Here is a 24048-nt window from a genome sequence, read left to right on the forward strand (position 1 = left end):
TTGAGCTGGCCACATGTTCGCTCAGGTCCAGTGCTGGGCTCGTCTGTTCTCAGCTTTCTTAGCTTGCACCTGACTAGAACGGGTTTTGGCATTCTCCTAAAAACAGTGAAACTCAATTTGGCTGCTAAAGATTGGGAACAAGCAGCAAAATAAATCATGTTCTCCACCTTATAACCCCTAAACCACTTTGGTCATTATTGTCTGTCCGGTAACCTGAGTCTGAAGTCATCAATCTGCAGAGTCAGGTGTGTTGTATATCCTCTGTTACTAACAAAAGTGCGCATTAATGATGTGTCATTTCCTCAGATTTCGAGGGGAAAAAGGGTAATTTCTAAGTGCACTGCCACACAGGCCCTTCTGGGGCAGAAACAGGTTTTTCTGTGTGTTAAACAGTGATCCTGAGAACAGTAGAACAGATGCCTTCAGTTCAGAGCTCTCAGGAGACATTGTTTGGGATTAAGTGTGAAACAGCAGTATGACATAGTTCGGATCTTAAATTGATATCTTACTATGTGGAACAGTTAAAAAAGAACATTGTTTTCAAGGACATGTTAATAAAAAGAAAATAATTACCCAGTGTCTTCCCTTTTCCTTCAGTTCCACTTAAAATGCATCAGCCGTACAGATACACTGAAGTCCTGCAGTTATTCATTTTATTTATGGACACATAAATGTTTCTTTGGACGTCAGTGACATCAACCACTTAGTCACAGTATATGCAGAGTAGTATAGAATGCAATAAAACTAATAATGGGTTGAGACGTATTCTGAGGGAAGTCGTCCGCCGAACGCCAGCGTGTTGTGGTTTGAAGCACTGAAACGCTAGTGGGGAGAAAGATGCGCGCTGTGCTGGTTGAGCTTGCCGAGCTGTGTGGGAGAGAAAGGTATAACCCGCAGTCCCACTGAGGCCGGCAGACGCGCGTTTCGGATCGTCTCGTGGCCCCTGCTGCTTATTTATACAGAGGCAATCGCGGCTCTCCTGGAAACAGCTGCATTTCCAATTTCACTCGGGAGATTCGTCAGCTGGCAAGGGCTCCTGTCGGGAGATAATGTCTGATTATTTTTTCAGCTTCTCTGTGGCGCTGGGTCAGTGGTGTACAGGGCAGCCTCAGCCGGGATTCTCCGATAGTTCAGGGGCGAAAAAAAGTGTTAAATATCACTGCACCGATGTACAAAACAGCTGTGGTGTGGTTGCTTTAAATAAAAAAATATCAATCGACTAGTCTGCTTGTGATACAGATGACAAACTACGGCACTTCAAATGTTTTGCGCTGTAACATTGTCATTTCTGTCCGACTGAGATGTTTTTTATAGGAATACAACACTGACCAGGATGAGGAAGAAACGCTTGTTCAGATTAATGTGGTTGTCTCCCCTCAAATCGCACACTGTGGGGGTGCTGGCTGGGGGCCTTCAGGGAAGGGGCACGCTTTGTATTCCTTTGTAAAAGAGAGGACACTCTTTTTTCAGGGCGCTGGAAGGCAGCTCAGCGAGCGCCAATTCAGCCTCTCTCTAGCTCTACTTTTGACAGAAAGGTCTTACCTTAAATGATCACTAGTGCCGTCAGCAGCTAGCTTTAGCAGAGCAGCAGCTTGTGACTGTCTGTCAGCAGTAGGTTGTTTGTATTGGGCTTGTGACAGCTTTAAAAAGCAGCGTGCAGCAGCAGCAGCAGCTACAGAATTAACAGCTCCTCTGTGTGCATCTGTTACCAGAGGCCATTTTTAAAAAGAGGCCGTAGCTAAAACAGATGTTTGTGCGTCCTAAGTGAGAGTCTGTGCAACCTGGTGGCTGTGATCTGTGTCACTGCGTCTGGGTTAGCAGTCTTTGCAGTGTGCCGCAGCTCGCTACAGCAGCAATTACAGAACCAGGAGAGAGTTGCTTGAGGACATGTTTTGTACAAAGCGTGCCCCTCACACGGCTTGCAAAACAGGAAATGCTTTTTCTGTGTTGCCTGCGTTTTCGAAACCACAAGAAGAGGTTCACTCCTCCTTTAAAAAGCAGGTTTCTTTTTTTCTTGTCTCTGCTTTCGGTCAACTGGGGACATTCTCCGTCCGTTGCTATAGCGGGAGGTTGTTTTGGATGCAAAACAAATTTAAAAGATGATGAGGCTCTTTGTGCGTTGGCTTGTTCCTACACAAAGTTCATGTGGCTGGGAAATTCAGTAATAGCTACTTAAAGAAAACTTCACGTGTCGCCTTCAGGTGGTTCCGTCAGTCTGAAAGGAAGACTAAAATTAAGCTTAAGCTGAGACCTTCGCTTCAGGAAAAATCTAGAGGCCTTCACTGAATGACACTGCGGCTCCACAGATGTTAATGAGTCATGACATGCTTGCTGGAATGGGATGCGGAAAAGTAGAACATTTTAAAGGAGGTTGCTCACAGAAAAATTTAGCTTCGGTGTGTATGCAGGACTGGAGTATGAAGTGGCTTGATCTACTTCCGATCAATGTTCCCTTTGAAGTGATGTATTGATCTGAAATAAAACAGACAGCATAATGGTTAGATAAGTCTGAAGTCCCGTCTTTATCGACAGGCTGTGTGTGAGGTGCACAATCTGGCCCCTTTCCTTTTGCTCTGACAGTACCTCATTCCCCCGCATCTTTTCCTGAAGGCGCTTTGTGACTCATAATTTGCTTAGGGTGGGGCAGCGTAAAAAGGAAATTCTGCACAAAAACCCAGCGCAACTGGACAATGGGCCTTTGTTTTTCCCAGCGTGCATCTGAGCACAAAGCGCGCGGGGGCCTATTTGCTCGTGCAGCAGAACCACTTTTGTTCCAGGAGGCCGGCTGCTGTCGGCCCTGGCGGGGCCGGCCAGCCCCCTCGGCGTTCGCCTGAAGCGAAGGAAGCTGCCGGAGCTGAAAGGTGCGATTTGATGTTTTCCTTCCTTCGGCGAGGAGCCAGTCCCCGTCTACGCCCCGCACCGCTAGTGTAACACAAGCAGATTACAGGAAAGAGAACTGCTCTTTGTGTTTAAGCTTCCCTTGGTAGCTGCACGTTCATTCACCAGTAATTTCAAATCCCTTCCAATCGCTGCGTTCAGATCTGCGCGGCACAGTTGGAGACGCAGTGCCGTGGTGCCCTTGGGTACCCCTCTCGGCAGGAGCATCCTGTCTCCCTGCGCTGTCTCGTTTCTTCAAGAGGCTTTGAGAGACCTCCTGCAGAGAAGCTGTAGTTATTGGCAGGATAGGCAGGGGGGGCTACTGTAGCGTCGTATGTTGTAGAGCTTAACTCAATAAGGATGCACTGTTTTTTTACTAGTATTACATTAATACTCGTCCTGTTTTCACCCGTGCATTGGCTTATCTGTGCTCCTCTGCATGTGTGTGTAATGTATCCATCTATATTTTCAAAGAACTGTTATGACAAAACCCGCAACCATTTTATTTTTTTTTACATTTGGTTTCATTCTAATGCCTTATACGCACAGCCACAGTGTGCCAGCAGATAACATATTTCACAAAGCCATGGGTTTCTTGTTGTTGTGCAGGATGTTAGAGTGCTACATAAAACCCATTTACAGTGACAGCTTCCCAAAAATGCTTCTTTTCTGATTTATAATAAAAATGAGACCATCTGTTAAATGAATAACTGAAGATGATGAAATTACACCTGCCTGCAAAGCCCCCTTCATCTACTGCCTCAAGCTCCCTGAAGATTAATGATTATGTGTGTTCGTTCCAGTGGCTCTACAAGGGAGTATTGTGTGGTATCAGAAACAGGTGACACACCGGAGGATTGGGAAACACGAGAGTGCAAATGCTAATGGGTTTTATTGCCACACTGCACTCCTGCGCGCACACTTCACACACACACACAGGGGAGTTAGGGAATTGTTGGAAACATGTGGAAAAGGGCTTGAGGTAGAGAGGATCAGGGTGAAAACCGTACTAAAGCAACACAAAAACGTCTTCCTTTTATTTTATTGCCACACTGCACTCCCGTGCGCACACTTCGCACACAACGCACACAAGGGGGAGTTAAGGAATTGTTGGAAGCACGTGGGAACGGGCCTGAGGTAAAGAGCATGAGGGTAAAAACCGTGCCAAGGCAGCACGAAGTTCACATCCCCTTCCCTCTTGTTGGTGCGCAGAGGTGTAAAGCACACAGCGCGCTGCGAGAGAGCAGAGTGGTGAAAACATTCTGCTCTGTGCCGACGGGGTGCTGGCCTGGTGTTTTGTGCTTTCCCTGCGGCGGTGGCTGCTCTGTGAACACTGTGGCTCCGCTGTCGCGTACCACCGCTGAGGACAGACTCAAAATGGGTCATTTTCCGCAGAAGTTCTGCCCGTCCCCCATATCTCTTGATCTTGCCGACGGTTTCTGAATTTGTTTACGGCTCAATAGCGGCGGGATGAGGAAAGGAAAGGGGGGAAATGACAAGAGTAAACCAGCAGTGAGGTGTCCTTTCAGTCGCCTCTGCTTCTCAAAGCACACCTTACGGGGAGGCCATTGTATATGAGCGGAGCTCGTCTTGCGATGTGCCCAAACACACTTCTCAAGCCATATGGCAAAGTTTCAGGTGTAGATTCATATGTCTGCCGGAAGCTCAACGCAAACAGCACATTTTTGTGACATGACAGTTTTCCATTTAATAATTGTTGTTTTGCTGATCTTGCTGTTTTAGTAATTCAGTAATTGAACTTGAGGTTTATGCACTGATGTAGAAAATCATACAAGAGCACTCTCCACAATTCATTGGTTTACCTACAATCATCTGACTTTGATTTAAATTCAGTAGAAAAATTGAAATGTGTTTGAAATTACTGTGTTTTTAGGTGACATTTTCTCGTATGAGTGTTGTAGGAAAATGTCTGTATTACACGGTAGCTGCATTTTCCCACCCGGCCATGCTTTACACGGTAGTATTGTACTTCTGTGAAATCAGATGCTCCTGCTGGATGGTTAGATGTGTTCTGACAATTAGTGTGCGCCAAAACCATCTGACTAACTCACCAGCATCACATTCTCGAAGAAATGGTTCATGATTTTATTAAATGGAAGACTGTCATGGCACAAAAATGTGCTGTTTGTGTTGAACTTTCAGTAGAAGTAATAATTGCTCCTACAGTACCTCTGGATCCAGAAAACAAATGTTTAGTTTTTTTTACTAACAAGCAAAAGTAGAAGAAAAGAATTGAAGAAAATCTTTTGTTAGGTCTTTCAGAATTCTTCCAAATTCTCAATTAAATTGACATATCCCCTTTTCTGGGAAAAGTGTTCTTTGTAGTTTTAAAGCCCACACTGATCAGATTTAGGTTTTAGATTTAGGAAAGATGAGAGAGAAAGACACAGCTGTAAGCATGAAGCTAGAATACCACATTCTGTTATGAGTGAGTAGCGCAAATAGCCACTTTAAAAGAGCTGTCTGATTGAGAGAAAATATTTCACTTTCGGTTTTGAGCCATTTAACTAATCACTTTTCTCTCCAGTGGACAGAGAAGCTCTCGTTTTCTTGTAATGCACTAATATTATGATATGCCAAGGCGCCCAGTTTATGACTCTTCCAGTCAATTCCAGTGAAGAATTTTGTTACGACCAGCTCCTTAATTATACACCTGACATGTCGTAAAATAAACGCAACAGGGAAGGTATTTTTAGGCACTGCAGTTGAAGAAATTAAAGAGTGATGTGGTGAATGGGCCTATTGTGTTCTGCACCTACCTAGACGCATCGCTGTTGGGATTAATCTTTGGAGCAGTTACTTTAAACAAAACACCAAAAGGAAGAATGTAGAAAAAGACAAAATTTGCTGATAACATCACAGGAGTTGTTCAGATTTCCTAGAACCGGAGCACTGCTGGCTGACATGCAAATTGATTGTCTTCAGAGTGCTGCTGAGGGTAGTTATCTGGTCGATACTGAACTTCATTGGAAGGGAGATATTGATACATGCTGCTAATAGCACTGCAGAGTACACACGCGTACCGCAGGCCCTGTACCTACACGCTTATCCTCAGTGCCGGGTAAGCCCCCAAAATACTGGCCGATGCATTCCTCTTTCTGGTGTGTGGGCTGGACCTTTAAACTCTGATCCACAAGTTTGTCTGTTAAGTATTTTCTACGGGCAATTTCACACAAAACATACCAGAGGAATACAATGGTTTACATTAGTGCCGAGTTCAAATTACACTCCTGCAAGTGTAACCCGGTTTGCAGTTCGCAGAGGTGCAGTGCCAGGCTGATGAAAATGTAAAGGTTTAGGTAAGAGAAAAAGACTGAAGGGGCAACAGGAAGCACCCGTCCTACATTTTCACGATGTTCTGTCCTACACTCCGGATGTGAGGTTAGGTTGGGATCCTTCCTTCAAAACATCTGTATTTTTTCTCAAAACAGGAACTGCCCTCGATTTCTGTAGTGGTCTCCAAAGAACTGAAAGGCCTAAAGGGCTGAGCTGGCCCTTCTATGATATAGCTGTAAGATAGGCAATGCAAACAGGGTTGCAAAGGTTTCATACAGTTAACAAATCCACACTTTCAGTTTGTTTCTTTGCAGTCCGTCCAGATATGGAGACAGCCACAAAAAGTGTTGAGTGTGCACATTTAACAAATATGGTTATAAAAGGCATTTGGAGCGTTTTGTCTTGTTTAGTATTCGATTTAAAACTGGACCTCTGGTTTAGCTTGTAAACGTAGAGATGCTATGGGAATCAGATAATGTGGCATGTGTAAGGCGACTGTAATGTTAATTCAAAGGGCTCACTTCAGGCAATGATTTCAATTATACACCTCTACCAGAAGGAGAGGATAGCATACTGCAGGTAGCTTGCAGAACAGAGCACAGATTTATTCAGCTGAGGCTCTTGGGAGCCTTAGAATCTCCATAATAATGTCGCAGATAAATCAACTAATTTGTGAAGGCAGCCACAGCAAAGATTTTCTGCAAAATCTAAAATGGATGGAATAAATCAAGTGCTGGAGGGGAAGAAAAGCTGGCTTTCCTCTCCCAAATTGTGCACTATGGTGTCCGTTTGTGCGGGGGGCCCGTTTCGCCTCAGCCGGCCTTCATCAGCCAGGCCTTGCTTTGTCCTGGCTCTGCACATGGCCGTTTCAGCGGCCGGCCCCGCAGGGGGCTGGCGGGCTTTGCCCTTCCCCGGCGGTGCGCTCATACAGGCTTCAGCATCTGCCCGCGCACTCGCCCGGCTCGCCAGCCCGCCCTCCCCGGGGCGGCCTACAGGCAGCGCGCGCCGCTTCCCGAAGGCTGGAGGCCCTGCATACGGCGGCGGCTCATTAATCCGCTGATCCACTCCGGACCCCGTCATCTCCTCGGAGGAGCGCGGGCCACATTGATTTCCTGACAACCTTCAGTTTTCACATAGCACTTAGAGTGTGGCAGCTCTGGCAGCTGCTAATTTCTGTATTTACAAGGCCAAGCAGAGTAACGCGGGGGGCGGATCGCAGTCAGGGAGCTGCAGAGCTACCGTTTCTCGATTGGCCTCTCTTCTGCAGGCGTTCTGCACCTGGGGCTGCTTTGAAAAGGTGCGCACTTACAGGGACACATTTAACGGCAACATCTCATTTGTTTCTGAATGCGGTGAAAGAGAAAGCAGTCGTACGGGCGTTCCGCATGCTGAAAAGTGGCTCAATCTCAATGCCCTTGAAAGATTCATGTTCAGGATCTAAACATTACACTATATCAAATATCTCCATATGCCTGTCAACGTGGCACTGCATTTTAAGCAGGAGCTTTGCTCCTGGTGTATTTTTAATGATATGAGCACTTGATTAGATCAGTTTTGTCTTTGTATTTGGACAATTTTATTTCAAGGTTTTATGACCAGAATAACCTGAAATAACGGGGCACACCAACACTCGACTTTATTTTCAGCCCACTTTGAGTCTGACCCGATGACTGAACAACAGTATCTCCAAAACCCGCGACGCTTGTGTTCGGTGGACATTGACAATGCGATGGGACATGATGACTTGGGAAACATTGAGAGGCTCCTACTCAAAGCCCGCGAGACCCACTTATTTCTTATTTTGGTAGGCCCATAATCTGCTGCAGTTCTTAAGTAATATTATTTGTTAAGCAAGAAAAAAAGGCCTTGTAAGCAGATAGAAAGGGACCGTTACTGTTTTGTCTTTCTGCACAAATGTGTATTTTAAGCGGCAGATGTGTTGATTGCAACAGCCTTTTAAGCACTGTGTAACACTGGCTGATACAGTGCCCTTTTCACATAATGTGCTTGCATCGTCGTTTACAGTCCTTTAATGAATGGGTGTCATCCATTAAGTAATAATGTAAATAAGGCATTGAAGGGCAAACTACACGGCCACGAGGACTAAGGATGGCAACATTCTGCCAGTAAGGAGATGCTGCTTAAGAGGCCAACTTGCTGTGCCAGGAATCCATTTTCTTTTATATGGGAAGATACAAAATGCAGACATTTTTACAGGATATTATGGGTCATTTTTACAGGATATTACTGTGATAACATTGTATAATCACGATCACTGTATATATAGTCATGATTTCGCCTGATTACATGATATGAAGTTAAAGCACCGCTCACCAGAAAAAACAGTTCCAAGTTGTACTTATGGATGATCGAGAGATGTTTAACTGATGGGCATCTGGAGATGCAAAATACGAGGGCCAGATGTTAAAACCAAACCAGCCACATCTGGAACTTTGTTCTAAACTCTGTTTTGCTTGGATTGTTTTAAATGGCCAGTTAAGATGCAGAAATATGTTAAATGTGAAACATGTCTTTGAAAATCAAAACATACATTGTAAAGTAATTATTGTTTAACCACCTGCACCCAACAACCAATAAGAATATAGCTTTTTTTAAAAGATAGGTTTATCCCATGCTGAAAAGAGAAGAGAGAAAACACAATGTTTCGGCTGTGAAGCCTTCTTCAGGTGTGTGTTTCCTCTTTTCTTTTCAGCATGGAATAAACCTATTACTTGTTCCTTTGCAGCCTACGCATGCTGACGCAGCTACCCACCTGAACTACTTTTTTTTTAAAGATGCCCGTTAAAATTGGCTGATTAATATCAAAGAACATATCACATGTTGAACTGGTAGCTGGGGGCAGATAATCCTTTAGTGAATGATTTAAGGAATCTAAAGCTGGATTGATCATTTCATTGTGAAAATGAAAAAAAATACTATTTTTTAAAAATTGGAAAATGAAGAAAGTCAGCCTCAAAAGGTCTGAAGCCTACAGGACAGCTCTTGAAAAGTACTGAATTATTCCATTTTTGTGCATGACGAGTAACTAGCTAGAAATGGATGGGTATGTTTTTTGCAGCCTGCTGATGGAACATGTTTGACTGTCAGATTTATTTTAACCTTATTAGATGTTATTTAATGAAGTGGTCAAAATGCACATAGTACATTCTCCATTTTGAGGTTATGTTGAAGTTTGTTATTTGAAGTTATAAATAATAGAAATTGCAACCCTATTTTTTGTTCAATTTGTCCATGGAATGCAGCCACAAAACTTTTTTTACTTAAATAATTGAAAATACCACAATTGTACCTCATCTTTCACAATTTTTCACGTAGACAGTCTGCGTTTAGTGTTTTGTAGATTTGATTAAAGATTTAGTTTCTAGTGCCAGAGAGTTTTTTTGGGCAAATAAAAATTCATATTTAAATTTCAGTGAACTAAAAGCAGGGCAAGTGCTCTTGACAAATAAAGGCCTTATTAATAAACTATTCACCACATTGATTTCTGCTGTAGCAGTGTGCAGTGCAATAACAGTGCCACTCCTATTTTGTTTTTTTTTTCCAGCATTTAAAGCAGTTGCATCTAAAAAAGCGCAAAAGCTCAGTTCGTTTTATGCGGGACCTGCATACGAAAGCTGGGGAAATGAAGCTGTTTTTTTAATGCATGTTAAAATATGACGCTACAAGTTTGAAAAACAAACAAGCCCTGCACGGACAGAGTCAGGGAGGGATGACGGGGCTGACCCGTGCACACGAAGCCCGGCGGGTGTTTGGGCAGAACGATCGCACTGGTCACCGCAGTGAGAAGCGCCGACAGGGTCACGAGTCTGACGCCACGGATCAGCTGTGGGGCTTCAGCTCGAGGCACGATGAAGTTCCGAAGGGCGGCGGGCTGCCGGGAAGCAGGTTGTGTGATTGCTCACTTGCCCCGCCTGCGCGCCGCGAGGGTCGGAGACTTCCTGCAGACAGCAGGCCCGGGGCTGCGCTCGGCCGGGCTGCGGAGTGTGGGAGGCCCGCAGAGCCCCCGGGGCTGATTTCTGAGCCTGGAGCTCTGCCAAGCTCCTCTCCACGGGGCCTCGCTCCGCGCTGCCCCCTCGGTTCCACTCGGGCGAGCGCGGCAGCTGATTTTTATTTGTTCCCAGCCCTGACGCGGGCATGTCAGGCTCTCCCGCGCCGCGGAGCAGTGGAGGGATCATTAGGAGATCACTCTTTCTTCACATGGCTGCAGGGGCAGTCACTTCCTATCAGCCAACTGTTCGCTTTTATAAATAGCACTCGAGCGCCACAGGAAACGCACTGGGTGAAGATGCATGCAAAGCTTTAAACCCTCTGTCACACAATTCTTCAGCCATTCTAAAGGAAGATGAACTAGGGTCTGGTGACAAACGTTTCAACGTCTTTCCCCATCAGTCTCAAGCAAAGAAGACATGCACAGTGACAGGAGTTTTTAGATGTGGTGCGGTTAAGTGCAAGGTCATGGTCAGCTACTGCTGACCTTATGGATGAGGACTTGGCTTTAATTGTGCATTCATCTGAAAGAAAGGCTGGTGACTGTATGAAATGAAAGGACAGCAAACTGGCTTCACACAAGTCAAACTGTAAACAGGGAATGATTTCCCAGAAGATACCAGATTAAGTTGTCTCTACCCATACTCGGCAGTATTCGTAAAATAAAATCTGTAACTCTGTACCCTATGCATTATCGGTATATGGTGAGTCAGTCTACAACAGGGAAACAAATCTTAGCTGAGGAATGTAAGTGTGGACTTTACATGTGTGATTCTTTGAGCTTTCCAATTTCTGTCTGCATTCGCAAGAGTAGGACTGTGTAAGCAATGGTAGACAGAGTAACTACCTGTGCTTAAAGCTGTGAGCCTTGTGTGAAAAGCATAAAAATCTCCAGTTCATCACCACAGTTGGGCAGATTTTTATCCAGGATCTACTTATGTCTGAGTTACTAGCATACAGAGAATGGGCAATTAAAACGTCTATAGGATAGAACAGTAAACCAAGCTGTGTATCGTGGTTCAGCTGCCAGCACTGTGCATTACTGTCAGATGGCATCAGGGAAGCCGAAGACAACTACCACAATTTGAAGATTTGAACGTGCACACAGTGCTTTGTGTGCATTCTGTGCATGACTGAGCAATTTAAATCTGCCTTTGGTAGTATGCACCCCTTATACAGCACACACCCTTAGATAAAATGCGTCATAAAGCATACCATGAGGGGCAGAACTCCTTATTTATTTTCATGTATGAAAACTCTTGTCTAAATAACACTTGTGTATAAGGCACATCCTGTGCACAGAATGCTTAAATTCCTGTAAAATGGAAAAGGACGCACATTCAAATCTTCAAATTATGATTTTGTAGTACATCAGTATTTTGCATGTGCTTCTTTATGACACCTGTCACTTGTTTTCCAAACAGCCTTGAATACACACAGAAATTTGAACACTCTTATTTTGTGTCAGTAGTCTCACAGCAGGTGACACAGTGAGACGTCGGCACTGCCACCTCACAGCTCGTGGGTCTTTCGTTCTTTTCCAGCCTGCAGCATTCACTGTGTGGAGTTCTCCCCCCGTATGTCTTGGTTTTCACCAAGTATTCTAGTTTCCTGCCCCCTTCCAAAGTCACGCTGGCTAGGTAAATTGGTGTCTCGCAATTGTCCCTGTGTGTGTGAGAGCACATGCGCTGCATGATGGATTGGCTTTATGTCCAGGCTGTATTTTCACCTTGTGTCATATGCTTCAAGCGTAAGGTTTGTTTGCCTTGACCCTTATCAGGAATGGATGCGTGATAACATGGCGAAGGTTATTTAATGGGCACTTACGTGTGACACAGTCATTTAGAGATAGAAACGGATTTTTAAGAACGAGACCAATGGTATCTACAAGCGAATCCCTGGTCGTATAGAATGGATTAAAAAACTTCACCTTGTAATCTTGCTCACCCTTTCCGCTACGCAAAGTACATGGGAAAAACAGGAAAAAGTGTTCCAGAGTTCAAAGCGGATTGCCTTCGTCAAATGGCACATGTGCGTGTGGGGGGCTGTTTTTTTTTTGTGTGTGTGTGTGTCTTTTCTCAAGTTGAAAGTCGACCGCCGCCCGCGTTGTTGTAGGGCGGACAAGGACGGAGAGGGAAGGGCCCGTTACCTGTGAGGAGGAACTGCGACTGCGAGAGGCAGAGCTGGCACGCTCCAGGATGAGCAGCGGCAGGCAGAATCCGAGACGCTTTCTTGCCTTCAGGGCTGAAAATAATTTCTCCTGGGATGTTTCGGCTCATGCTCTAATGCCTTCAAAAGAGCGAAGGCAAATCCGTGCTGCATGAAAGACAAGACTATAGCAGAGCTCTGGCTCATTCTCTCTCTGTGCCTGTCGGCCTGTCTGAGTAATGATGGGGTGTGATGTGGACCTTCATTTCCTGACACTAGCTCCTGAGTTGGAACGTGCCTGCTCTCTTTAATTCAAGAGCGGAGCTTGGCCGCTTTTCTCACTGAATCAAAAACCAGCCTGATTGCCTTCTAATAAAAGGGATCTGTCCCTTAAAGAATATCGCTTCATTTTCATTGTTGCAGCATATCTGAATGGGTAGTTTTCAGCAGAATTTGTTGTGCGCATATATGCAGTAGCCTTTTTGGATAACTGGCATATTGCATATGCTTTTTTTCCCTGGGACATTATTTAATTCCAAACAAAATGATGCTTTGGGATATCACAAGGAGACGCTCTGGATGTACATCTTTTGCACATAAAAGGATGGCTGGAAAATCAATCTGACAATCTGTGAAGACTGAAAAGGTATTTCAAGCAGAATCAGGCTTGTGTGCAGTTGCAAGAGTGCTTCAGCCACTGCCTCCACTAACGAGGATATTTCCTGTCAGTAATTTAACGATAAAAAGCACTAGGTGCAGCGTTTATGGAGCCCGTGTCATATTGTCTCATAAATGAATTCGCAGTTAATCTCCTCATCCTTTTTATACTGATTCTTTTCTCTTTTTTTTTGTTCCAGAAAGTACCATCTCGCTGCCTGGGGGGTGCCCTGCTTGATGTCGAGTCTTCCCCTTTTCGGAGGGTACTATGGCCCAGCTGGCGCTTGGTGGTAAGTATCTAATCATGGATTTTAATATCATGCTAATTCCTTTGGCCAAACGTATTTGCAGGATGCGATAAAAAGGGAGCTTCTGGCGCCAGTAGCAGGGATGCATTGAGGGTGAAAGCTGCTTTCCGGTGATGGAGAGCAGATTACTCCCAGCCCGTGGCCCAGCCTGCCTCGCTGCCCGTTGGGCTCGCTTAAGCAGGAGACGCAAGCAGCGCCGTATCTGTACAGGGTGTTTACCTGCCTGTTTCTGTCACTCCCGCACAGGCCTGACAGAAGTAGCGCAGATCCTGATGAAAGTTGCCAGACCAGCTGTGAGACAATGTGGGTCCTTTGTCACCATCACTCTCTCAGTCCCCCAGACAACGGCGTTCCCACTCAGGAACGGAACGATTTGACTTTATGATTTGGAAGGGTTCTGTTTTCAAGCCAGTAAACAGAACAATAGGGTGAGGTTCATTACAGTAATGCCCGCTGAACGAGGCCTCGCAGCAGGAGAGTATGGTAAAAAAAAGAAGCTTTCGACAGTCTTCTCTCAGCTCTTACTGACAGTTGACGTCTCATCACATCTCACATGCTGTTGCCTGCTGTAATTGCGATTATCGAATATTTCTAATGCAGGGCACTTCTTTCATTTCCACATTAGACGGCCTGACCAGTGGTTACTCTGCTTATAGCAGCTAAAGGCCCTTTGGAATGCCGCTGCTGTTGCACAGATTTGTGTTCTATTTAAGTTGTTTTTAAATCAATTGTGTGACTGTACCCTACTTCCTCTACGCTTTCCTTCTGCCTTTTTGTCCTCGTGCCATTTGCTGCTGTTGTCTTGGCTTCCTCGCGAATGAAAGATGGTGTCGAGCGTTGCCCCTCTGACCCAGCTGGCCTGTTCTCGTCTAGACAACAATCAGACCTCTGGAATTCTCCTCGAACCCCAGGTGGAAAGAGAGTAAAATAATTGACGCTCACTATTTGAGTAACGGAAGCCGGGGAGAGAGATTGCGGAGATCATAAACGCAGTCATATGGAGCAGTATAACGCAGTGCAGCTGGACGGGGATGTAGCCAGCAGGAAATTACTAGTTGCTGCCAGACTGAGGTGCCCTGGTACTGCCACTGTCGTGCCACTGCCTAGAATTGATAGGGTGCCAGTTGTTCCGTTTCTCTGCTCACCACGTGCCCCTGGCAAGTCCTATGAAATATAGGCAATCAACGCTAGCTGTCCCTTTGCTCGAGGCCTCAAGGACTTCCCTTGACAAACGACGGGCAGTGCTGGAACAGTACGCTTTGAAGCCGTGAACCAAATCTGTCCTGCTGCTGGGATGTACACGCCACTCCGCAGCCTACTCTGTCTAAGTCACATTGGGCTGAAATTATGGTGTCTCTGTCTCCGAGGTGCCTTTCGGAGCAGCAGCCTAAGCCGGCGCATCGTGAGGTGTGTGCGCTGAGCTGTGTCTCTGCACAGCCTCCGTTCTGGTTGCAGAGCTACTTGCTGCTGCAGAGGTCCTGAAGTGCTACACCCATCCCACGATATTACTACATCTTATTTTTGTGCAGTTTACATGCTTTTTTGTGCAGTTTATATGCTGTACTTCCCATGAGCAATCTTATACTCTTAGGCTGTCTGTCACAATGTCATCCAGAGATTCCATTCATCAGATGATGGGGGATATCCAGCAGGACACTGAAATTAGGGGACACTTCTCTGTCTTGTAAATTTGATCTTCAGCATTGGGGCTTTTTCACAGCCTTAGAAAAGTGCAGGTAGTTAGATCCATGGGTGCTGCACATACTGAAGATAGAGATTTTGTTGATAGGCAAATGAAATGATTTAATTTTTACCCACATTGCCATCAGCAATTCTCAGCATTGCATTTGTCACGACTGATCATATATTGTTATCTGTAGAAAATGACCCTCACCTTTCTCACATACTATTTCTGACGATTTTAGTGCTCAGCAAGCATATGAAACGATTTAGTTCATTTTTGAACAGGTAGACAAAGACTTAAACAGATGGACACGTTTTCCCTTGTGACATTTGAGTTTGTGTCTCCGTAACAGAAATAAATGCACTTCCTTGCTTGAATTGTATTAGTTCTACCATTATGCTTTTTCCTCCTTTATGATATTGGGATAGGTTAGACAGGTGAGTTTCCAAATCCACGTCCATGGAGAGGGAAGCAAGCAGATGTTACATTCTTCACACTGCAGTGTGAAAGATCAGCCCTTCAGATAAAGAGGCCTAGCTCTGCCAAAGTTTCATCTGTTATTTCTATTGGTCTGTTAGAGCTGTCTGTTTGATTTAATCCTGGTACGCTGGCATCATGTCACACACCTGAAGAAATTCTGGTTATTCCATGAGGCTGTCCAGATTTCTGATTCTGTTGTTCCCCCTTACATATTGTTTAGGCCTCATAAACCCATGAAGACGTGATGTGTGGATGAAAGACAGATGTCTGGAAAACATGGCACCTCTCCTAACAGGAAACTCTTCTTTCTCAGCTATTTCTAATGAGGGTGATTAATTGCAGCTCAATCTGAGCTTCCTGTCTTCACCTTCTTTTTTTCCACGTAGGTTATCGTTCTGCAGTGCAGACGTGTGGTAGCTGCTGCAGGCGAATCTGCTGGACCTCAGGGCCAAAAGAAAGACCTTAGCTTCCACTCTCTATATTTAATCAAGTTAGAGGTTTCATACAAACCCTTAGAAGCCGCTTCTGTTTAAAACTGGAACTTGAATATCACCAACCTGTTTCCCGGGATCACGTGCTGTAAATTTTGCCCCTGAACAACCAAACCATTTAAGTCTTCACATTAACCTTAAGAAAATAAGAACAGTTAAAACTAGACCCATCTGGCCTGTTTATTAGCTATCAGTTAATTGATCTTTATTAATTGTCCATCTTTAACAACATGGCTGGGTAGTTTGTTCCATACTCCCACAACCCTTAGGGGAAAGACGTGCTTCCTATTCCCAGTCTCTTATGTTTCCATGCCTTTTCCCACTCTGCCCTCAGCAGCACTCAGCCAGTTGGTGTGGCGACCCAGTCACAGCCACAGTGCCATGGCTTGGGCTCGAACCCGTGACAGCCAGATCATCCAGCTCAACCTGCGCCTTTACCATTGGAACCCTAAAGAAGTCCCCAGAGATTAATTTTAAGTGCTAAGGGAAAATAGTAGGGCAGAAAGCATTTTAGGGTTAGGGTTAGGGTGCTGTAACCCACAAGACATTTTTAAACTTCTCCATTAATTGCTTGTAGGTCTAAATATCGAAAATCAGTGCTATATATGACTGCTTATGGCCAACTGGTTTAAGGTAGTTTTTTAATCTTCCTGAGTTCCTGGGCAAACAAATTCAAATAACAGGAAGGAAAGGCTTAGTAGAATAGATCTAGGATCTTCAAGAGGCCTGAGCTAAACTTGTGCTACAGAGTGTACCTCAGTGGTTTTTCATTTCCATCTCACCACACTGTTTGGATTGTTTCGGAGGTTCTTGTGACATGATCTCTTATAGCAGCGGGTTCCTGTTTGTCCCAGCCTTGAACATCCACAGTAGGAATGAAAACAAAGTTCTTGAGGAACACCACTGCCTGTGCTGCCTATACCACAGGTCATAGGCTCCTAGATCTGTCTGTACAAGTCTTGACTTCCTGAGCTATTGCTTTCAGGTTGGATTGATCACCACAGTACTAACAGGTGTGCAGTTAATACTATGTTCCGAGCAGGGTTGTGGGCCTGTAGATGTGCTAAAAATTTGACCGAAGCAAATGCATTAATAAGGGAAAATCTATCTAAGCATGGTTGTTGATTTAACATGTGGTTTATACAGCTAACTTTAAGCTTTACGAGGGGCCCTTTGGCAGCCACACGTTTCTCTGGATTCTTTGACAGTTTATGTGCTGTGTGATAGTGCACAATGAGCAAATAAAGTAGCTCACCTCCTTGCCTCACCACATTCACGCTGCATCAGTCACCTGTTTTTATAAATTATGGTAGAAAAATTTTATGCTTACACCAGAAAATCTCGATGAGGCTAAGTACAGCCAGCCTGCTCACCCTCCCCTCCTCTGAGAGAAGGCATGACTCCGAGGAGCCCTACTTTTTGACAAGAGGGCCGTCACTCTGGTGTATTAATAGCTTCAGCTGTGCCCTAATTCCCAGTATAGTAAAAGAATTCTTCTTTCTTTCCAGCTGGATTACAGACGATCACGTAGCCTGGAGATTTGGCATGTAAGTACACTCGAACCCTGGGATCAAAGCCCACAGCCCGCCTTGGGGAGCAGGGCTCAGTCCTCGAGGATGGTGGCGTGCCTTGAGAAAGCATCCCGCCGCTGTAAATACCTTCAGTTAGCGGGAGTGTCAGAGTGCAGCCACACAGATGAGATCAGCTCTAAGTGTGCGGAGTAAAGAATTCCTACATCTTGTTAGGTAATGGGAAAGAGGCCCCACGCTGGCGATCAGATCTGAGCCCTTTGTACTGGGGCTGGACTTCCAAGACATGGGCCATGTTGCTGAAAGATTGTATTTACGAGCTTGTTTCTGTTCATTTGAAAAGTTGTGTTTACCTACAGGTGGATAGCTTGATCACGAACATGTCTGAAAAAAAGCCAGTATAGTTTAAAAGCGTGTTCCTGTGTGCGCTGGGAGCAAGCTGTTTCAGAAAGACATGTAAAGCTCAGTTGTCTGTGTACTGCCTCAATGTTTTGGGTTGCAAAAACTGTAGTGTTTCAGGCCAGTTTTGCACATCTGGTGCTTATTACAGTACAGTTGCATATTCACTGTGGGTTGATCTGGGTTGTTTCTGTCACTACTGATTTTAGCACTTCTTTTTTTTTTGGCAATAATGCCTTTCCAGGAAAGCTGTGGAGAATCTTTTAATAGAGATCCTGGTCTGTATCGAATGCTTTTGACGGACAAGTTCAGGAGACCACAATTAAACAAGTAAATTCTCCCTAAGAAGCCAAGTGTTGCCAGACTTCTAGAATATACCTCTGCTTTCATCGCTCCTATTGTGTGCTTTGCCATGGGCCGAATTTTTTCCTGTATGCCCTCACAAGTAGGTGGAACCGTGGTTGTGCTAAGCTGTCAAAGTTATCCATCTTTAAGAGAAGAGGAGCTATGTGTCTTACCTTATGGACATCAAGGGTCTTAATGACGTAATTGCACCCGAACTGAAGCAGATTCTTCTTCAAAGCAAGTCTAGTTCCACGCATGACTGTATTTTAAATTCAGTAGGATTTGGACATTTTATTTTGGTGGAATATGTGGTTACAGCTCCTCTTTCAATCTACACTTATGTTATCTTCAAAAGGACCGGGTTTATATAAAACGTTAATATTCTCATCTTTTTTGTATAGTGGAAAACATACTAAATATTTTATTACTCACACAGAGAGAAACAAGTGTATTGTAACTCCAGTCCCAGTGGTTGGAACTCTGAGAGAGAAAACGAAATACCTTTCGGGGCCCTTGTGTTTTTCTTTTCTTCGTGCTTTTTTTTTCTTGTCCTGAATGTTGTGTGTTGCTCAGCATTCCACTGGGAGAACTATACGTCTGTGGTCTGAGAAAAGGAAGATGTGTGTGAATTGACCTTAGCTTAGAATGCATTTGCCAGTATAGCAGCTTAACACTGTCTGCTGCCCACTTCTCTCTCTCTGGAGGCCTGTGTGGAAAAGGCGCAGGAAAGACATTGCTTTTCCTCTCTGAGTTTCTTCATCCTTTAGGTTTCTCAGTGTGTGAAGGGCAATGTATGAAAAAAAACAGAAACACTCCCCATTTTTCTCCTAAAGTTGTCACAATTGAGGAAAAGGCATTTGATAGCTAAGTGCACATGAAAAATGATGCCTGGATTGTGTGTATGTGTGTCCGCACATTTCTGTGAGAATATACACTATATATATTAAAGTGTCTTTGTAAAGGGCACAATTTGAAGTGAATCTTTTAAACACTGTATCCAAATAGTATTTCATTTTCCTGTTATGGTAATAGTCTGTTTTCACATTTATCCCACATGATGATCGTTAGAGACTCCCTTGTAAACATAACAAAATACTTACATATTTGTTGGGCCTTAGAAACCTAGAATCACAGAAGGTGAGTGGTGCTTTCAGAGGTCTCTGCTGTATCCATGAATAAGGGCACATGCATTTAGCAGCGACTTACAAAAGCAGTTGCCTTGGGACAATAAAGGCTCTAGTCTCTGATGGAAAGCCCCTTGCCCTTCTCCGATATTCAGCTTGTTGATGTGTGGCATGGCAGGCGTAAGCTCTATCCAGGAGCAGTACATCAGTCCCCGGTGACAGCGGAACCTCTCCTACACGCAGTCCCTGTTGTAGAAGGCTGTGGGAGTGGCTTCTGTTTCATATTGCTCCTTAACACTGTCAGTGTCGTTTGATCTGCCTAGCGGTGTTGCGCTGATCCACTGTGCTGTGGGAAGCAGGAACAAGACTAAGCCTAGAAGCAGGCGTGTTATTTCAATAGGACCACTGTGCTATGCACCATCATGAGAGGTGATGTTGCAATGTCAGATGCTGACGTTGGGACTGTATAAAAGCCACGTGGAATTTATTTCGCGGTTAAAAACAACCATCTTAAAATTAGCTGCATTGCCTGTTGAAATCACATATTATTGAATCTTCGTTTTGGTCGCAGTTGATCCAGAAAAATAAAGCCAATTAGCAGGTTTAAACAAATTCTCTTTTGTCTGTGTAAAACTTTCATTTACGTCAGCCGGGTCTTTGAAATTAATATACCCTCGCTCGTGTCTTCTGGACACGAATTAGTAGTAGAAGGAAGAAGGCAAAAAATCAAGCCTTACAGCTTGTGAAACGGGGGCAAAATTCACTCTTCAGCTGGGAGCGCGTAAAAGATTCCGCTGAGTTTAATTGAATCCAGCACTTCATTTTTCACGCCGCGGCCTTTCACGAGGAGCACAGCTCATCCCTTCTCTGTGCCAGTCTGGAAGGCTAGCGGACGATGAGAGAGCTTGGAGTGCAGCACAGCCTCAGCTGAGGGCTGCCAAGGGCTGCCAAAGGCGGGTGATCTGTGTGTTAACCTGACTGTGGGGGAGCGCTGTGGGGAGGGACGCAGACAGATGAGAGGCTTTGGAACAGCTTTCCCCCCCTGCCAGAGCAGCGTTCCCTGCCACATCAAAAGCCGCGGAATGTATTAGTGCCGGGCTCTGCGCTTGCCTGATTCCCACAGCCCCCTCCCTTGTAAGCTCTGTCACACTCTGCTGCTCGCAGTCCCATTGATCAGTCTGCCTCTGCCATTGCCAGGGTGTGATTGCATTGAGCTGGGGAAGTTTGCACCGCTACAGTAGGTGTGTTCGCCTCCCAGAGAAAAAAAAAGGGGGCCGTTGATCTCCATTAACCAAATTGCTCTTGACCAAGATTGGATGGGGAAAAGTTTTCAGCCCCGTGCTATACACATTGGTGCAGCTACCTTTGTTGAGGAACAATAGAGTCTAATCCTGCGCTTTATTGCTTTGGAAGCCTTGCAGCTGTGCCCCTGGGTTTGAGCAAATATTAAAATCTGTCTGCCAAGTTGGCATTGTCTTTGTGGGCACCGACTGGAGCTGCTAGTTCCAAAGGAGTAGGCGTCATTTTCACTGTTAGTCTGGAGGCCTGGTGCAGATAAGCTGACAAGCGCATAATGAAGCAGTTGTTCTTTCTTAAGATAAATGCAGCCCGAATGTTTTTCAAAATGGAAAAGGGGAAAAGAAAAAAAATAATATTCACATCAAAGGGATGTATTTTCTGTGCGGTTAATAAGCAAATTCAAGTTTTACTTTTTTTCTCACCATGCGGTTTCACACAGAGGAAATAAGGTGAAGATCTCCCTTCTTTTTCTTTATTTTTTCGTTAGTTTCATTTTCAAGGACATCGATTTTATTTGTTCTGATTCTTTCAGCCCTTTTTGTTGTCCCCTCCTTTAAAATGAATGTCTCCTTTGCATAATCAGCTCTTTACCTTAAATAGACAGGATACATTCACTTGCTGTACATATCAGGCTTGTGAAGCCAGACCTAGTGTGCCTGTGGGTCCTGTAACGAGATTCTTTCAGCCTTATATTCACATTCAGTATGAATTTGTAACAATACTACATTGTAAATCTTTACCACTAAGTGACCCTTAACAGCTGAAGTATGATATTTGCTCACCACTTACGATAAACATATTCGAAGAGACGACACAGAGTAGATATATGATATGGAATTTTGGATTGGAACTTGTAGTGGTGTGCTTTTGTTTGATGCTGTTTTCTGAGTCTATTGGTACATTAGAAGAACAGTGTCTTTTTTTTCCGACATCCTCCGTCTCTATCTGCCTTCATTCCCCTGTCATTTGCAGGTGTAGTTCAGCAACATTTTTCTTCTTGGCATTCAATATGATTTCATTACCACTGGTGCACTAAATGTCTTGCAGCCTGATCAATGAGCTTTAGTAGCCTGCAGTCCTGTGGTCGTAGATTCTTTTTAAACAGCACTAGCTGTGTGCAGCTTCTGTTCCATGCAAGCTTGTTTGAGAGCTTAGTATAGATTCAATTTGGACAGTTTAGAAAAAAATTCCTTCTGTCTTATCGCTCTTTATAGTGAGTACCTCCATCTCCAGTCTGTCTTGATGAGCAATGGAGAACATCTGAGCTCCATTCGTTTAGAACTAATGTATTTCTCAGTTTTTAAACTCCTAATGCACTGGCTCCATTGCATATGTAATTGCTTCATCCTAATGAAGCGTGATTCAATCGTCCTTCGCCCTGATGTTCAATATAAGTTATCGAGCTTGAGTAGTTTTCAGTTGTTTTCCCCTCAAAATTTTAACATTCCCTCAATGTGGGCAAGTGCAAACACTCAAAAATGAAAAATGTATTTTATCCTTGTGCTTTATAAAACAAGACAAAGTTAGGAGTCCACCCATGTGAAGAAGTGTACACATCGCTACCCTTTTTAAAAGCAAACTCAAAATATAAGTTTTAACTAGCGGTGTATGTCTAGGTGACTTCTCATTTAATTGTAGTTGCTCAACAGATATTTTGGATATAGTTTAAAAACATTACAAGCCAACAGTTAGCATGGTTCTGAACAAAAAGATGCAGGTGGTATATCCCTAAATTTTTGCCAGATTGCAGAAAAGGACGTGAAGGTATTGGTGCCTGGGTCTGCTGGACACAGTTCTGCCGCCTGCCACTGAAAGGAATATTCCGCAGCGGCCTGCTGTTTCTGCTCCTTTTATTTGACAGGGTATTACTGACTGGAAAAATCATCAGTAAAAGCTTAGCTGTAGCTGTTTGCCACCGGAATGAGATGCTATCTTAGTGCTAAAGAGCTCGGCCTTTTTATAAACAGAACACCGGTCCTTCATGCTTTAGGAGCTACCTTGCTCAAGCTCCGCGGCCTGTTTCCATAGCGCTTAAAGGATACAGGAGTGTGCTCTCCAATGATGGAGATTAGGTAAGGGATTAAGGTTTGACGTGATCTGTGAATCTTCATTAAGTCTAATTACATCAATAGAGAATGAGGATTAGGAGGCAGACAGCGTGAGGGAAACTCTTGCGTGCGGCATTAGATTGGGAGATACAGCTCCGTTAGCCGGGTGTAGCAGCAGACGGTTGGAAATGAACCCAGCCCTCTGTAATTTTGAGAATTTATGCAGTAGATTCCAGGCTCCACTGCTCTTATTTTGTTCTGGACAGCCTTACAAACCACACCAGTCAGTTTGCCTTTTGTAAGAGAGACAGGAATGTGGGTTTCAAAAATGAAATGTGTGGATGAAGTAAAAATGAAAAGGAGCAGATTGGCCCGAGACTGAAATGATGCTTTTAAGCAGTTTAACTGTTTTCCCCCGCCATTATTTTGCGCGCTGCTTGCAGCAGCTTTTTATATCAGCCTTGTGCTCTGAAAGACCCTGCACAGACGACACATGTTGCTACTGTTACTAGCTTCCAGCGGGGTGCTGCATCCTTTTTCTGCCTGATTGACAGCCAGCCGATAGGCGCTGCATCAAACAGACGCTGAATACGAAACTGAGTTTGCAAAGATCGGAAGGGGCTCAGCCTGTTGCATTTTAGAAAAGAACGTGTCCTACCTACAGCTGCTGTAATCCTGTTTCTTTGTAAGCACTTGCCTGCAGCAACCTGCACAATCAAGCGCCTGTTTAACAGGATTTAGACTGATCAGGGGTGTTAAAAGAGTTCCCTGACAAGGTGTATGTCTTTGTTGGATCTGAAACCTATAGAGATTTTTCACTCCCTTGATTACTAGCAGTTGTTTTTTTTTTTTTTTGGCCGTCTTCAGAGCTCCTCACCACACGAATCCACGTCCCTGGTTCTTCTTCGACTAACCAAAGCCTGTGGTCAAGTGTCGCATGGAGTATGATATTGTACATAAACCGTATACATTTCTGCCACTAGAAATTTAATTTTTGAAAGATTGCTGCCTGGATGGGGAGCCCAGGGGACACATACCAGACACTCCATGGCTTCTCTTTAAAAATGAGCAGTTCCTGCACTCATACCTCAGGTGTTAGAGCAGCATGTCTAAGTTTTCATGTTGATTTATTGTAGTGAAATATGCATATTTAGTCTGAGGCAACTTTGCTTCCAACCAGAAATGTTTGTAGCAATATAATTGGGAAATATATCGAATTAAAGTTGCAAGAAAAGGAAATAAAGGGTTGTTTATGTTTTTTCCTGTCTAGCCAGTTGCTCTTTAGACCTGCAGACTGGAGCCCTGACCCTCAGCAGTGTTAGACTGCCTGAGCAGCGTGACATTCTTCAGCTCC

At 44.4% G+C, this 24048-nt stretch overlaps 1 protein-coding gene and 1 long non-coding RNA gene across 7 annotated transcripts in view; one reads left to right on the forward strand and one right to left on the reverse strand.

Annotated features, from left to right (window-relative positions):
* LOC102692777 (uncharacterized) overlaps positions 1-24048 on the forward strand; it is a 148853-nt gene that overhangs the window by 63721 nt on the left and 61084 nt on the right. For all 6 annotated transcript variants that reach the window (XM_015364383.2, XM_069178868.1, XM_015364385.2 and 3 more), the window contains 2 exons: positions 13188-13277; positions 17459-17497. In XM_015364383.2, coding sequence (XP_015219869.1) covers positions 13188-13277; positions 17459-17497 — 129 coding nt within the window. The remainder of the gene's footprint in view (positions 1-13187; positions 13278-17458; positions 17498-24048) is intronic.
* LOC107079521 (uncharacterized) lies at positions 662-3114 on the reverse strand. Its single transcript, XR_001480464.2, has 3 exons — positions 3004-3114; positions 2380-2472; positions 662-1036 (listed from the first exon to the last, which is right to left on the reverse strand). It is a non-coding gene; the product is annotated as an uncharacterized lncRNA (long non-coding RNA).

This window comes from Lepisosteus oculatus, chromosome 15 (genome assembly GCF_040954835.1).
Source record: "Lepisosteus oculatus isolate fLepOcu1 chromosome 15, fLepOcu1.hap2, whole genome shotgun sequence".
NCBI classification, from domain to species: Eukaryota; Metazoa; Chordata; class Actinopteri; order Semionotiformes; family Lepisosteidae; genus Lepisosteus; species Lepisosteus oculatus.